This window comes from Eriocheir sinensis, unplaced genomic scaffold (genome assembly GCF_024679095.1).
Source record: "Eriocheir sinensis breed Jianghai 21 unplaced genomic scaffold, ASM2467909v1 Scaffold147, whole genome shotgun sequence".
Classification (NCBI taxonomy): Eukaryota; Metazoa; Arthropoda; class Malacostraca; order Decapoda; family Varunidae; genus Eriocheir; species Eriocheir sinensis.
In genome coordinates this window covers 214067-229428 of record NW_026110817.1, presented here as the reverse complement: position 1 = coordinate 229428, position 15362 = coordinate 214067, and the positions used below count along the sequence as shown (strand labels likewise).

General features: G+C 45.3%; 1 protein-coding gene across 1 annotated transcript in view; it reads right to left on the bottom strand.

The window, feature by feature from the left end:
• Positions 1-14058, bottom strand: part of LOC126990172 (semaphorin-2A-like) — a gene marked incomplete at its 5' end in the record, with an annotated part of 55122 nt that extends 41064 nt beyond the window's left edge. Inside the window, 1 exon segment of the mRNA XM_050848724.1 lies at positions 13955-14058. Coding sequence (XP_050704681.1) covers positions 13955-14058 — 104 coding nt within the window.
• Between the last annotated feature and the right edge of the window lie 1304 nt (positions 14059-15362).

The window sequence follows — 15362 nt, the reverse complement described above, 5'->3', positions numbered from 1 at the left end:
GGTCGGTGGGGTGTTGGCCTATGCGGGTCAGCCCCGCCCCACATCTCTGCCACACACACTCAAGACTTCTCGCTTCCTCTCATATGTCAGCTGTTTACTACCTTTAAATGAATTTATTTAAATAATTGGATAATCTAATAAGATCATAGTGTTAAGATTGTTTAGTTTTTAGGATAATAATAAAGATTCTGTATAAATATCACGACACTTGACAACGTTGGAATACAACGGTGCCAAGTGTCGTGGTATTTATGCAGAATCTTTATTATTATCCTAAAACTATGAAAAGCGAGAAGTCTTGAGAGAGTGTGGCAGAGATGTGGGGCGGGGCTGACTCGCATAGGCCTACGCCCCACCGACCAGTTTCAAATGGAAATCTAAAGTAGTATAGTCCGTCTCATTCCATCTGTCTACTCGTGAACGTAGATGTGGCACATGCGCACTGTTAGTTCGTGATTTCGTGAAGATTAACTTTATATTTTTTGTGATATCTATGAATGCCTTTGCATTAGTAATTACCTCATGATTGCCAAGCGTTGTTCCACTCATTCACAACTATAATTTGTAAGCCAAGTATTGCAGCGGAGGAGGAGGAGGAGGAGGAGGAGGAGGAGGAGGAGGAGGAGGAGGAGGAGGAGGAGGAAAGGAGAACTGTCCCTCATGCCCAGGAGGAGGAGGTGACAGGATGAAGATTAATACGAGAGGAGGAGAGAGAGAGAGAGAGAGAGAGAGGTAATAATATCAATAAAGGTAACAATAATAATAATAATAACAGAAATAATAACAATAACAATTAACAGTTTTTTGGGAGAAGGCTGCCTCGTGGCTGAAAATATACAAACATACAAAGAACAAACAATCACCGAGGTAAAACAAGCAAGCAGGTAGTAAGGGCGATGGGAATGCACGAGACAACATAGTGTGTGTGTGTGTGTGTGTGTGTGTGTGTGTGTGTGTGTGTGTGTGTGTGTGTGTGTGTGTGTGTGTGTGTGTGACCTGCGTTCCTGAGTTCGATTCACCTGTGGCATTCTTTTATTTATACACAACCTTTGAGACACATGCGATGCAGTGTTCCCCGGAGCAGCTCAGGCGCTGACTCTACTAAAGTGAAATGACTGAAGGCCGTATTCCAAACTTTCCTTTACTAGATGTGTTATTTCGAACAACAACAACAACAAAAGTACGGCAGCCCTTAAAGCTTTCCTCTGTTGTATTCCAAGCTCTACCTTAAGCAAAGAAATTTCAACACACACACACACACACACACACACACACACACACACACACACACACACACACACACACACACGCCAGCTATAGTTTTCGCTTTGCTGAATTACACATTCTGTTTCTGTTTCGGTTTATTTTGGCCTATTGCTCCGTGCTACCAAACCATGCGCCGCACTAAAAGTAAAATTATTAAGCTGGAAATAGCCATGAACCCGTGAAAGTGGTCCATAGAATGAATGCTCGTAGACATCTGTGTGTTCTATCAGTAATGGTATGCCCCAAACAGGACTATTATAAGGTAATTGAAAAGAAGTAGTCTATGTTGGATTCAGCTAAAGCGAAAAAGTTTAACAGCGGTCGTCGTAAAATTTTCTTATTAGAAAGTAACATCTCTTAGTAAGGGTGAGCTTGGAATGCAGTTGAAAGTAAAACGTTGAGAGCTTTGAAAGTGTCTTGTCTTAAACTTTCACAAAACGCCAATATGAAGAAGAAAACGACATCAAACCAAAACCAATTCATAATAGAGATAAAGTAGGATGTAAGACTAACGGGTGGAATGGAGCAGGGACATTCGTTTGGAAGGGAAGACGGTGGATCAAGAGATGGAATGCTACAGTAGGGACACGCTACAAGGGTTTAGAAAGGGGAGGGGAGAGCCAGGTCATCTGATGCTCTACGTGACTGATTTTGACAAGTTAGACCGTAGGCCGTTCTTACTGTGTGTGTAGCAACCTTGTTTAGGGCATAATATGTTCCCCATCATTCATCATTTTCAATCTCTCTCTCTCTCTCTCTCTCTCTCTCTCTCTCTCTCTCTCTCTCTCTCTCTCTCTCTCTCTCTCTCTCTCTCTCTCTCCACCAGTCCCACCAGACAGAAGCTCTCAATAGGCAATTTACAACGCGTGATTTTATTAATTCATGCGTTCAGATCTGCAGGTGGCTGGCTGGCTGGATGTTTGTTGGTTAGGTGACTGCCTGACTGACTGAGTGGCTGATTGGTTGTGAGTGTTAGTCGTTGGCCAACTGACGTACTGACTAACTAACTAACTGACTGATTGACTGACTGACTGATTGACTGACTGACTGAGTGGCTGATTGGTTGTGAGTGTTAGTCGGATGGCCAACTGACGTACTGACTAACTAACTGACTGACTGACTAAGTGACTGACTGACTGAGTGACTGACTGATTGACTGACTGACTGATTGGCTAGATGGATCAATCAATCAATCAATGGGGGCATACGCCGAGGAGCACGTCGCCTAGATGTGTAACTACTTCTAAACACACACACACACACACACACACACACACACACACACACACACACTCACACACACACACACAAGTCACATTGTTTCCCTCTCTTCTTAATTAATTTCAAAACAAGCTCCTTCCTTCAACTTGATATTAACTAAAGTCGGAATGTAAAATCTTGGCGGCATTAAACAATTATTTTATTAGGATTTCACTTCGGTTTAGGACCTACCACCTAGACTGGACATAGGGTCTGTGGGGTCTGAAAATCTCTCTCTCTCTCTCTCTCTCTCTCTCTCTCTCTCTCTCTCTCTCTCTCTCTCTCTCTCTCTCTCTCTCTCTCTCTCTCTCTCTCTCTCTCTCTCTCTTTTCTTCCCCCCCTCCCCCCTGTCCCTTCACCACCACCACCAACACATTCTTCAGCAGACACCTGGCATGGAGCTGACCGCCCTCGTCCTCTTCCTCCTCCTCCCTCACCTCTTCCTCCTCCTTCCTCCATCACGGGTTAACAACTACCCTCTGCCTTCCTCCTACTCCTCCTTTTTCCTCCGACTGCTTACCTTCTCATCTTCCTTCTTTCTTCCCGTCTTCCCTTTGTTCGTTTTTATCTTTCTCCTTCCATCTATTTTTCCTATGTGTGTGTGTGTGTGTGTGTGTGTGTGTGTGTGTGTGTGTGTGTGTGTGTGTGTGTGTGTGTGTGTGTGTTCCTTTACCTCCCTCTCTGCTTCCTTTACTTTCTTTCCTTTTCACCTCTTTCTTTACTTCCCTTCCTTTCATGTTTTTCACCTGTAACATCATTGCCTTTCTTCGTCTTTCCCTTCCTTCCTTCCTTTTCAAGTTTGTTTTTCTTTTCTTGACATTTTTTTTCAGTTACATAATTTTGCTCCTCTTACTTCCTTCTCTCTTCTATCTTTTTTTAACTTATTTCTTCCTCTATTTCATTTTTTTATTTGCTTTCCCTTTTTTTCTTTTTTTTTCGTTTCTTTTTATTTCTTTCTTTCACTATTGTCTTACTTTATCTTTATTGTTTCTTCCTATTTTTCTCCTTTCTTTCATTCCTTTTTCTCCCCCTTTAATTTCCTTTACATTCACTTCATATTCCCTCTAACCGGCGGTGACTGAATGGGCAGCGTGCGGTCGTGGTGAAACCGTGGACATAGGTTCGAGTCCCACCGAAACATACTACTTTTTAAATCACTGCCGGGTGGCGGAAGATTACCCACATGCTGCCCGGATCTTCAATCAACTCTAACTTCAGCGAGTTCAGAGAGTTCGTTCACTTGAAGCAGCGGGGGGCAGCATGGGCCAGCAAGAATCATGTATCACGGCAGCCACTATAAACAAAATTCGTCTGCGCCAGAAACGGGCTGGGGTCGTCTAAGAGACCCCCTAAGAAAGCCTACCGGCGCTATAGCCAGCACTTAAAAAAAAAAAAAAAAAACCTCCGACACCACCACTTTCTCCTATTCTTTTTTCTTCCAAACCATTATCACCCACACCCTCTGTCTCAGCTTACTCCTCCTCCTCCTCCCCCTTGATTCTTTCACATTCAAGTCATCGCTCATTCTCCTCCTCCCCCTCCTCCTTATCCTTTCCTTCCTTCCTCTCTTCATTTCTTAAACCTCCCATCTTCTAATCCCTCTCCTTTCGTTCTTTCCTATTCATGGCCTTATCCTTCACTGCTCTTCCTTCAACTTTCCTTCTTTACCATTATCATTTTTCTCATTTCTGCTCCTCCTCCTCCTCCTCCTCCTCCTCCTCCTCCTTAGCATGCAGGTTCCGGGCAGCCGCAGGTCTTCCCGTAGCATAATAATGTCTTTATTAAGGAGGCTACCCAAGGGAGCGCCGACGACCGCCTCCCCCTCCTCCTCCTCTTCCGTCTCCCCCATTTTCTTTTCTTCCATCTGCCACGGTAACCTTAACCACTTCTTCACAGTACATCTTTCTCTCTCCTTTCTCTTTCTCCCCCTCCCCCCCCTCCTCCTCCTCTTCCGTCTCCCCCATTTTCTTTTCTTCCATCTGCCACGGTAACCTTAACCACTTCTTCACAGTACATCTTTCTCTCTCCATTCTCTTCCTCCCCTCCTCCTCTTTCTTATTCCCCTATCTTTTCAATGACGCCCATCCAACCTCCTCTCTCTCTTCCTATTCCTTCGATTTCTCTTTCTTCTTTTCTCTTCTGCCCATCCCACACAGCCGCCTACTTACCCTTCCTACGCCCATTACTTCTACTCCATCCAACATTTATAATTTCCTTCTTCAGACCTCTCCCAAATCATCATACCGCTCTCCTTCCATTTTCTTCTTCCTCCTCTTCTTTCGTTCTTCACTTTCCTTCGTTTTCCACTGTCTTCCTTCTTCCTCTCTTCACTCAACATCCCTCTTCACCTTTCCCCTTTGCTCACGTCATCACACAATTTAATATCATCGTCATCATCATCACCAGAGTCCTCCCCCCCCCCCCCCCTCTCTCTCTCTCTCTTGTTGGTTGAGGTGACGCGGCACAGAAATACCTAGTCAAGCGAGAGAGAGAGAGATGTTAGAGAGAGAGAGGAGGAGGAGGAGGAAGAGGAGAGAGAGGCGTGTGGAGGCGGTTTCTCAAGGTCATACAAGACACCTCCTCCTCCTCCTCCTCCTCCTCCTCCTCCTCCTCCTCCTCCTACTTTATCTTCACTCCACACTTCTCGTCTCAACAATAATTTCTTCCTTACTTTTTTCCTGTTTATTATTATTATTATTATTATTATTATTATTATTATTATTATTATTATTATTATTATTATTATTATTATTACTTTTATTATCATTATTATTTGCATCATCATCATAACCATTTTTACGTATCAATACGATTTTTAGCAGCAGTGTAATAGAGCGAACAGGTAATAGATGTGTGCTTAAACTTTTTTCTATTTTCTATTTCATTTTAATTACGTTTACTTCCTTTATTAATTTCTTTCGATTTTTCTTTTTTATCCTTTGTATTTGTCTCATTCGTTCTTTTTCGAGAGAGAGAGAGAGAGAGAGAGGTGGGGTGGGGTGGGGGGGAATTCTTCTACCCTTTTTGCTCTACACAGGTGTTCTCGTCGCTCGTAAGACAGAAGGCATTCCCACCTGTCTCACACCAGCCTATATTTCCCTTTGACACATAGTTGTAGGCTTCCCGGAGATGACGGTGCCGAGCGTTCTCTTGTGTTTCCCTCACCGTCGAGAGGCTTCTTTATAGCATTTTGTTCCAAGCTAATTATTTTCACCTATCCGATTTGTATGCGCTTTCATTTTATACCAGAGTAATTACAAAACTATTTGAGATGACAGACTGATACTTTCCGCGGTTCCCCTCCTCTAGTGGGCTGAAATTCGTCCAGATACTCAGGGAACAGACTTTAGCAGGGCTACTCAACCGTTATGAGCAAAGGTCCAGTTAGTTAAGTTCAAATGTATGCAGAGGTCCGGATAAATATTGTAGCTATAGACCCCAGGCTCCAGGAGTAGAAAAATATAGTTTAATAACATGAAAATCCTGGCGATGGATTCTTACAAGTGTATTTCCTCGACTGATTGAAGGGCCTACAGTCACTCGGGGAAATACACTTGCAAGACTTCTTCGCCAGGACCTTCATGTTATTTAAGTATATTTTTTCTACTCCTGGAGCCTGGAGTCCAGCCACAACTTTCAGAAGGCTCGGATTCTGACCACGGGCCGCCAGATGAGTAGTCATGTTTTAGTGTTTGGTGGTGGTGGTGGTGGTGGTGTTCATACTGATGGCAGAGCGAAGGTGAGCAGAGGTGTTAATGGCAGTAAAAAAAACCGGAAGGTAAAAGAAAACGTGAAGAAGGTGAAGTACAAAGGACGACGAGGAGGAGGAGGAGGAGGAGGAAGAAGGGGAAGAGCAGGGGAGGAGGAAGAGGATGAGAAGGAAGATACTTACACCGGGGCACATTTGCGGGAAGATGAGGAAGAGGAGGGAAGGCAAAACAAAGAAAAGAGCATGATGGAAGGTGAGAGAGAGGGAAGGGGAGGGGAGAAAGGAGAGGAGGATGAGGGCAAGGAAGGGGGGGACAGGGGCTACCGGATACCGACCAATCGATAAAAAACAAACAAACAAACAAACAAACAAACAAAACACTACGGCCAGATAACGACATACAAACAGCCACATAAACAGACAAAAGCCAGCTACAACAGAGGGTATAAGACATGCTATAACAGACGCAAACGGAAAGACAGACAAGCAGACAGAAAGACAAGACATATAGAGAGGCTAATGGCAGAAGACAGTACACCCATTATTAAGTTAGCCGTGGTGAAGGTGTCCTCTAATGGATAGCGGGTATAAGACATTTTCTAAGGAGGCGACGGTGGTGGTGGTGGTGGTGGTGGCAGACAGGAAGCCGCCAAGAATACGTAGACAGGTAAGGAAACGTGGCAATGATTACCTGTCGCGGTTTTTTGAGAGAGAGAGAGAATGGTGACATGAAGGGCATCAAAGAAGGGCAGTGATTGGCCGGGGGCAAACAGGTGTAGAGAGCCTCGACCGGGAGAGGAGAGAGAGGAGGAAAGGAGAGGGAAGGAGGAAGGGAGGAAGGAAACAAGTGGGGAAAGACAGGAAAATGAAAATACAAAATAATGCAAGAGAGGAAAGTTAGTTCTTCTTATTCTTTTAATATATAGACGAGAGAAGCATATTAGAAAAAAAAGTCTTTGACAGTTTATATGTCCAATAGTTTTGTCAACCTCAGAAATAAATGCGAAATAAAATATTAGATGGCATAGATAGGCATTGCTTCAGCGCCTCCGTGGTGAAGCGGTTAACAAGCCTTGTTACGAGTCCGAGGGCTTGGGTTAGAATCCCTGCCCAAGCAGTTGGCGTATAGCTCACTCAGCTGTTCATCCTCCCTTACGGGCTGGTCGATAAATGGGGAAACCTGGGGAAAATAATTGTGGTGACCGGATGTCATACTAACCCTGTGTCTCGGGGTATTGGGCTCCTTATCGCCACAGGTTCAAAGCCCAATATGACGGAGATGAACACCGAGGCCACGAGCAGCTGAAGTGTATGTCCGTAACTTTACCTTTACCGAGGTATTGCTTCGATTCTCAACAACCTTCACTAAAGTATCCAGCAAAGGAAAACACTACACATGTCCCGGATCAAACGGGTCAATGGTGTTACCTTCCATCTATTTCCTGCCGGTACGTTGCCGGAGGGAGAGGTGGGTGGGGAGGAGCCTCCTTCTGTTCTATCTTGTCCCTCCTGGAGTAATCTTTCTGCAGTAACAGTAGCCCAATAGATATCCTTGCTATAGAGTATAGACCAACAGGTCTCCTGGTATATGTTCTTCCTATGTATTCCTCTTCGTTGTCTTTTGGTGACTGTGAGGCTTCTTGCTGGAGGAGGAGTCGCATCAGAGTTGGTGACGAGCGCGGAAAACTATTGCACGAGTTTGGTTCACAGGCAGAAGTTTGCGAGTGCGTGTGTGCGTGGATGTAGGTGTGTGTGGAGGTGGGGGTGGATTCTAAAGATGAGGCGGGTGGGCGGGTGAGTAGTTGAACAGTCTTGGAAGATGGGCAGCCAGAATAGTGTTTGTGTGTGTGTGTGTGTGGGGGGGGGTAGAAGGAACCTAATATATTCAGTATCCCTCTTAAAAAGAAATAAAAACCGTCAGTCGAAGGGAGTGCAATAGGACGCATACACCGTACTGGTTATCAATTCGCAACGGGGACGCTTTACCCTTTGTTTCCCAACTTTTTTTATGTTTCGGTACCGCTTATCGCAGCACTGTGTGTAAAGCATTTATTTTAATACCATAAGTCGAAATAACCACACCTTCAGAAATAATACCCATCTAATCCAGGAAATCAGAAGGCTGAGGGCAGACATAGAAGGACTCTCTGACACGAGGAGGCTTGGCAGTGGAGACCAGTAGTAAGGGGTACGTTACATCTACTACTGGTCCGGCATGAGCAATGGTGCCTGTCTTATTAGCTATAGGAATCTCCAGCCAACTGCAGCAATGTGTGGCTTCCTTCTTGTGAACGCGGGAGTCAGGCAGGACTCTGTCCTTGCCCCCATCGCTTTTCAAAATTTGCATGGACTGGGCAGAGTTGTGGGCCAGTCATTGTGGAGCAGCCATTAACAATACCAGGGTCACTGGCCTTGTTTTTGGTGATGGGACAGAAATCCCTGTCCCTGGGGTTTCTGGTGATGGCTCTTGAGGCACTGCACAAAGAGACGAAGTCTTGGGACTTCAAGTCTCCTGCACCAAGGACAAGGTACAGAGTTTGACCCTGCCTTCCCTACTCTCTTCCACCTACTTGGGTAAGAATCTACGTCATAGGTCTGCATAGATGGATTAAAGCGGTCTAACCCTATCCTCTTTTAACCCTGGCGTTCACGAGGTAGATACGGGTTCCCGTACATTCGGCACTCATGGGTCATATATACCATACATAGACGCAAACCTTAAAACCTACAAGCAATAAGCAATCTACATTTTTCCCGACCAGTTGGTACCGTGTTTAGACATCTGGCTCCAAGCAATAACTTGTATTCCGGAATCCAAAATAGAAAAAAAGAATCGAGTTTACTAGGAAAAGTACCTCTTTGACAGTCCTCCGGGTGGCCGAGTGTGGCTCTGCGTGTATAGCTAATATCGTTTATTGCTATGGATGCTCTTATGTTATACCCGTGACAGAAATTAGTAAGTGAATATACTGGTTAACTTTTGCATTTGGGAGTTGGACAGCATTTGAATGAGCCTGACTTGAAAATCTTGTGCACAGTGAGGTCACGAAAGGAGTAGAGGCATACAGGCAGTTATTAAGCTCAAAAAGAGCGATGAGAATAAAAACAGTAATAAACATAAATATAGCAGAGAACGCTACGACCGTGCGAGTTCAATATGTGGCTAAAAACACTCAGTATGAAGAAGGGTGTTGAAATAAGCGGTTTTGAACTGTGTCCATAGGAGCTGTGAGTGGCGCCCCGTCACACATGGAATATGTAACACTCCACACAGGGGTGGACCTGAAGGGGGGTATGCTTGGTGCTATAGTCGGTTCACCCAAGTCTGAAGTGAGCATTATCGTGCGCTGGCAACCTGCTGTCACACGGCGTGTCCGATTTCGTGGATACTGTATGCTAGCCTACGCATAGTAAACAGTCGTCAGTGTCAATAATATGCAGGCACCAATAACAAATACCGTCAATTATAGTCGATTTTGAATTAAAAAATATTAGTAATGTCGAAAATAGCCGTTTCATTAATATAAAGCCTGCTAGTTTTCTCGGTGGTGGACAGCTGCAAGGTTGTTTAATAATCATAATCAGCGATTCACTGCTGCTACGTCACCCTTGCATTTACCACTCCGTTTTCTTCTGCTTCGCTTCACCATTCGAGAAGGTGCAGAGAATAAACTCACGTCAAGTAGTTACAATTTTTTAGCAGATTATTATTATTAGAGGCTGACTGGCCGCGGCATTTGCTTTGTTCCGCTCGCGTGTAACTATTGAACCGTCGCGGGAAGAGTACTTCGTGCGTATCTTAATCGCGGCCTCATCCTCCACCACCCTCTCCTCCTCCTCCACTCCCTCTTCTTTCTCCTCCACTTTCTCATCTGCTACCCTCTCATCATCATATACAAACTCTTCTCCTTTTACTTTTCATCCTTTTTTCTCTTCTATGTTTTGCTCCTCCACCTCTTTTCAGCATCCTTATTAGTCTTCCTCATCGCTGTCTTCTTTTTTTCCTCCTCTTCATCTGCATCATCCTAGTCCTCCTTGTGTTGTCCTTATATTCTTCTTTTTCTTCTTCTTCCCCCTCCTTCTTCTTGGTCTATTATTTCTTCCTTCTTTCAATCCTCCTCCCACTCCTCTTTATACTCATTCTCCTTATCTTCTTCGATCATCACATTTTCAATCTTGACCTCTTCTTCCTTCTCGTTCTTTCAATCCTCCTCATTCTCCCATTTCTCTTCCTCCGACATGTTATTCTTTGCATTCCTCTTCCCGTCTAAAGGGGCTATTACACTGGGCAAATTTTCTGTGGATCTTCAGTCAAACCACGATTTCCGCTGGCGTGGTTCTCACATTTGCGTGGTTTTCTGAAGTGTCCACGATCTTCCAAAGCTACGGTAGATTTCACTGAAGGACGACGGTATTACTTCCTCAGCAGCAATAACAAACAAATGAGAACCACGTTAGCGGAAATCGTGGTTTGACTGAAGATCCACGGAAAATATGCCCAGTGTAATATCCCCTTAAGATCGTTGGCAGGCAGCAGTGAACACGTTGCCGGCGTTTTCGGAGTGTGGAACTTCCCGTACTACCCAACCCTGTAAAACCGGTCCTCTCTCTAGTCTAACAGGCGGTAAGAGTGAATGAACGAGCTGATAAAAAAAATAAACCCAAATAAAATACATGTTGTGACTCCTCGGTATTACAGTCATTACGATTGATGCGGAGAGTGCTGAGAGCCATCTGTCAGGTGTCCATGCCATCTTCCTCCTCTTCTTGCTTCCATGCCAATGATTCCCTGTTCCTTTACCTGGCAGCCGATTCGCATTCGTGGGCAAGGCATGATGGTAGTGGTGATGGTGAGAGTGATGATGGTGGTGGTCCTCCTTAGTGATGATATTTAGTGATGATGGTAGTGATGGTGGCGGTGGTTAGGGTGGTTGTGCACGTGACAACAATTATGTAGAGATGGTAATGACTTCGTTTAAATGTGTGGTGTTATTATTTTCTGTCTTTCTCATCACACGACTCTCCTCTCTCTCACCCGTGTGTGTGTGTGTGTGTGTGTGTGTGTGTGTGTGTGTGTGTGTGTGTGTGTGTGTTTATTGTTTTGGATGTTTTGCTCTTTCCATTCTTGTTCCTTTCTTCTTGTTATGTTTCACGCTTCTTGTTCTTGTTGTTGCCTATTTCGTGTTCTTTTTCTCCTCGTTATCTACTTCTCTACCCATTACCTCGTTGCAACATCAACAACAACAACAACTACTACTACTACTACTACTACTACTACGACTACTAGTTCTACCACCACTATTCCTACCACTGTCATTCCTTCTTCTCCTCCTCCTCCTCCTCCTCCTCCTACTACTACTACTACTACTACTACTACTGTTGTTGTTGCTACGAGAGAGAGAGAGAGAGAGAGAGAGAGAGAGAGAGAGAGAGAGAGAGCAGGGCATTATGGGAGAGAGCGCACGGACGACGACCCCGGATCACGCTGCCGGGAACAAGTCTTGCCCCGCCCCCTGCCCCTGAACTGCCCCTCACCCCTAGCCCCCGCCTATCCAAAACCCCGCCCACCCCACACGTTATTTTCTCGTCCATTCTGGATCTTTAATTAGTGGTTCTCTCATTTTTGACTTTTTCTTTCTCATTCTCGTCTGTGTTCTTCTTTCTCTTCCTAATACTACTACCACTACTGGTGCTGGTGGTGCTACTGCTACTACTACTACTACTACTACTACTACTACTACTACTACTACTACTACTTTTAATCTTGTTTTCATAGTCATCGCCTTCATTTTCTCCTCATACTCCTCCTCTTCTTAGGAACGCCAGACCTCACCCTTGCCCCCCCCCCTCTCTCTCTCTTGGTCTGTTATACTAGTGCAGTGGTTCCCAATCTTTTTTTTGGCGACCCCAATCATGCGCCTCTAGACATGACCGCGACCCCACTAGTTTAGTTGTATATGTGTTATAACACCATGTTTGATATTTTGAGGTCTTGGCGACTCCGGGAAAAACGCCCCAGGGTTGGGAAAGGGGGTACAAGTAGCTGTGGGTTTATGATGATGCACACACACACACACACACACACACACACACACACACACACACACACACACATTAACACTAACACTTCGCACCTTCCTTTTTTTTATCAAGGGTATAGTAAGAAGAGGAAGTGGTTTAGTGGTGAAGGTACAGGTCGGGGACAAGGAAAGACAGTAGGAGTGTACAGCTGTATGTGTATGGTGTAGGTTCGTTAGTTGTTCTGGTGTAGTTATTGTTTAATGAGCACTTTATTTACATGATGCGAATTTGCAGCCAGCTGCTGAAGATGCAGAGACCTGAACAGTTTGGGTTCACGCCTGGTAAGTCAACAACAGACCATATCCTAGAACTTCGCGTACTGGTGGAGCGCCGACGTGAGTTTAGACAGGGGATGCTTGCAGCCAATGTCGATTTCAAAAAGGCTTTTTGACTCAGTTCATCGCGAGACAGTCTGGGATCTTCTCCGACTCAGTAGGATTCCTACGAGGACTATTGGTTTGCTGACTGGCCTGTATTCTGGGACAGAGAGTGCTGTGAAGTGTAGGAGGGGCTTGTCCAGCTTCTTTCCCGTGAATGCGGGAGTGAGGTAGGGCTCTGTCCTTTCCCCAACGCTATTGAACACTTTTATGGACTGGGTACTGGGCAGAGTTGTGGACCAGAGTCATTGAGCATCCATTGGCAATACCAGGGTCACTGACCTTGTTTATGCCGATGATGCAGTAATCCGGGGGCGGATGCCCCCACTCATTGACTGGTTATTTACATGCCCCCGGCGTGCTGGGAGTGTGGGTGTTTGATTTGTTTGTGTGTAGAGAGCTAAGCTAAGCTATGGTGGCACTTTAGTGAAGCTTCCCCTCTCTCTCCCTCAAAGTATTTAAGTTAACGAACACATGGGAATGCAAGTGCCACCTAAATAGTATTATTCACCATGTTCTGATCACGTGCTGAACTCACAATACCCACCCTGACCCCACCACGTTTTGAGCTTGGGGATACATACTCACTGATCTCTGGAAACGGCCAAAATATCGCATCACTCCCCAACCCCCAGGAGGCAGGACACAACCCCCGACTGACACTCGGTTCCCATTCACTGCTGGGATGACAGGAGGCACGAATTAAATAGAAAGCTGCCCATCTGTCTCCACTCAGCCCTGGAATCGAACCCAGGACTTTCGGTTTAGAGGCGAGCATGCTAACCACTGCACCAATAGTGTGTGTGTGTGTGTGTGTGTGTGTGTGTGTGTGTGTGTGTGTGTGTGTGTAAACTTATACGTAAAGGAAATGACGAAGGGAATGGGGAAGAAAACGAGAAAGGTAGGGAGGAAGAGAGGGAGGGAGAGTATGAGGGAAGGAGGAAGGAAGTAAAAACATACACAAGGAGAGAAAGAAGAAACGAGAAATAGACGCTTAATTGTGAAAGGCAGGAGTAGGTAGATGATGGGAACAGAAAGAAACCGATGAAGACGAGGAAAAGGAGGGGAAGGAGGAGAAAAATAACAGGAAGATAGGAGGGAAGGAATGGAGAGGGAAGATGATGAAGCAGGTAACAAGAAGATAAGAAGAGGAAAAAAGAAGGCTGGAGGGGAGGCTTTCGTCCCCCCCCCCCCCTCTCTCTCTCCTGCTCGCACACAAGAAGGCGGAAAACATTAATTAAGGGGCAAAGGTGCTACTTACATGGCACCGACGTAGAGGGTGTCCCGGGCCTCGTCCATGTGGAAGGTGCGGTAGAACAGACGCCCACATGAGAACTCCCGCACGTGGTCTGTTGAAGGAAGACAAAAAGATTAGTAATAAGGCTCAGGGAACACAGAAAATGAATAGTAACAAGGCTCAGGGTATAGACAAAAGTTGAAGATATTCTGAATACGCTTATAGAGAAAAATGGTTTTGGACGGGTTACATAGTTAAAGGAGGCAGCTAAAAAAAAAAAAAAAAAAAAAAAAAAAAAAAAAAAAGGAACAGTAACACTCGCTGCATCTTCAGTAAACAGCAGCTAGAGAGATGATTCCAAAGAGACAGTCAGAATCACATCACGCGTACAACCGATCACAGTCGCCCCAACCAAAGCATCAGTGTGGCAACCAGAGAATTGTAAAAGCTAGGCCAAACAGGAGATCAGGTAGAGATGAGAAATTAGAGCATTTGCCAGAGCACGATAGAGCACACTAATATCAGACAAGGGTGGGGAGCGTTAGGAGCGGGCTTTTTTTTCTGCAACGAACTAGTGATTGTTGCTGATGATGTGGAGGAGGAGGAGGAGGAGGTAGTGATAGGGGAGGAGACTAAAGTTCATGATCAGCAGGATAGGTCAGGGTGTGTGTGTGTGTGTGTGTGTGTGAGAGAGAGAGAGAGAGCAATTAATAGTCAATGTAAGCAATTACGAAGACAGGTTTGTGTGTGTGTGTGTGTGTGTGTGTGTGTGTGTGTGTGTGTGTGTGTGTGTGTGTGTGTGTGTGTGTGTGTGTGTGTGTGTGTGTGTGTGTGTGTGTGTGTGTGTGTGTAGCGCCGGTCGGCTTTCTTCAGGGGCCTGGTGGTCGGCCCAAGCCCGTCATGGGGCAGGCAAATTTTTTTTAATAGTGGCGCCATTTGTGCTTGACTCATGATGACCCCCGATCCTTGATTCACTTGGACGGTTCCTTCTAGAGTCCGGGTTGATGGGTGGTCTTGTAACGGGCTTGTCGGGGGGCGTTGAAAGGGTGTTGATTAAGACTTCAGCTTCCTTAAGGCGAAATATATTCGTAGCCTTTATGTACAAGAAGCGTCGGAGGGAGAGCGACTGTCGTTGTGTGTCAGTCGGACTCTCAGAGTGAAGGAGTGGCGAGTTACAGGTTGGAAAATAATTGTTACAATTGGTCACGTACGTCAAGGTGACCTCTGCGCACCATCGGAGTGCGAAGTATACAAAACTGAGACGGTAAACACTGACGGACGACATTCCTATAAGGTGGCGTGATCTATCTGTCGTGGGTTTTTTCCATTGACAATTGTATGCCTAATTCGTGGTGATATTAAATAATAATAATACATTGCTATCCTACTATAACAGTCTTCAGGACAGCATGTGGGTAGTCTTAGGCCACTC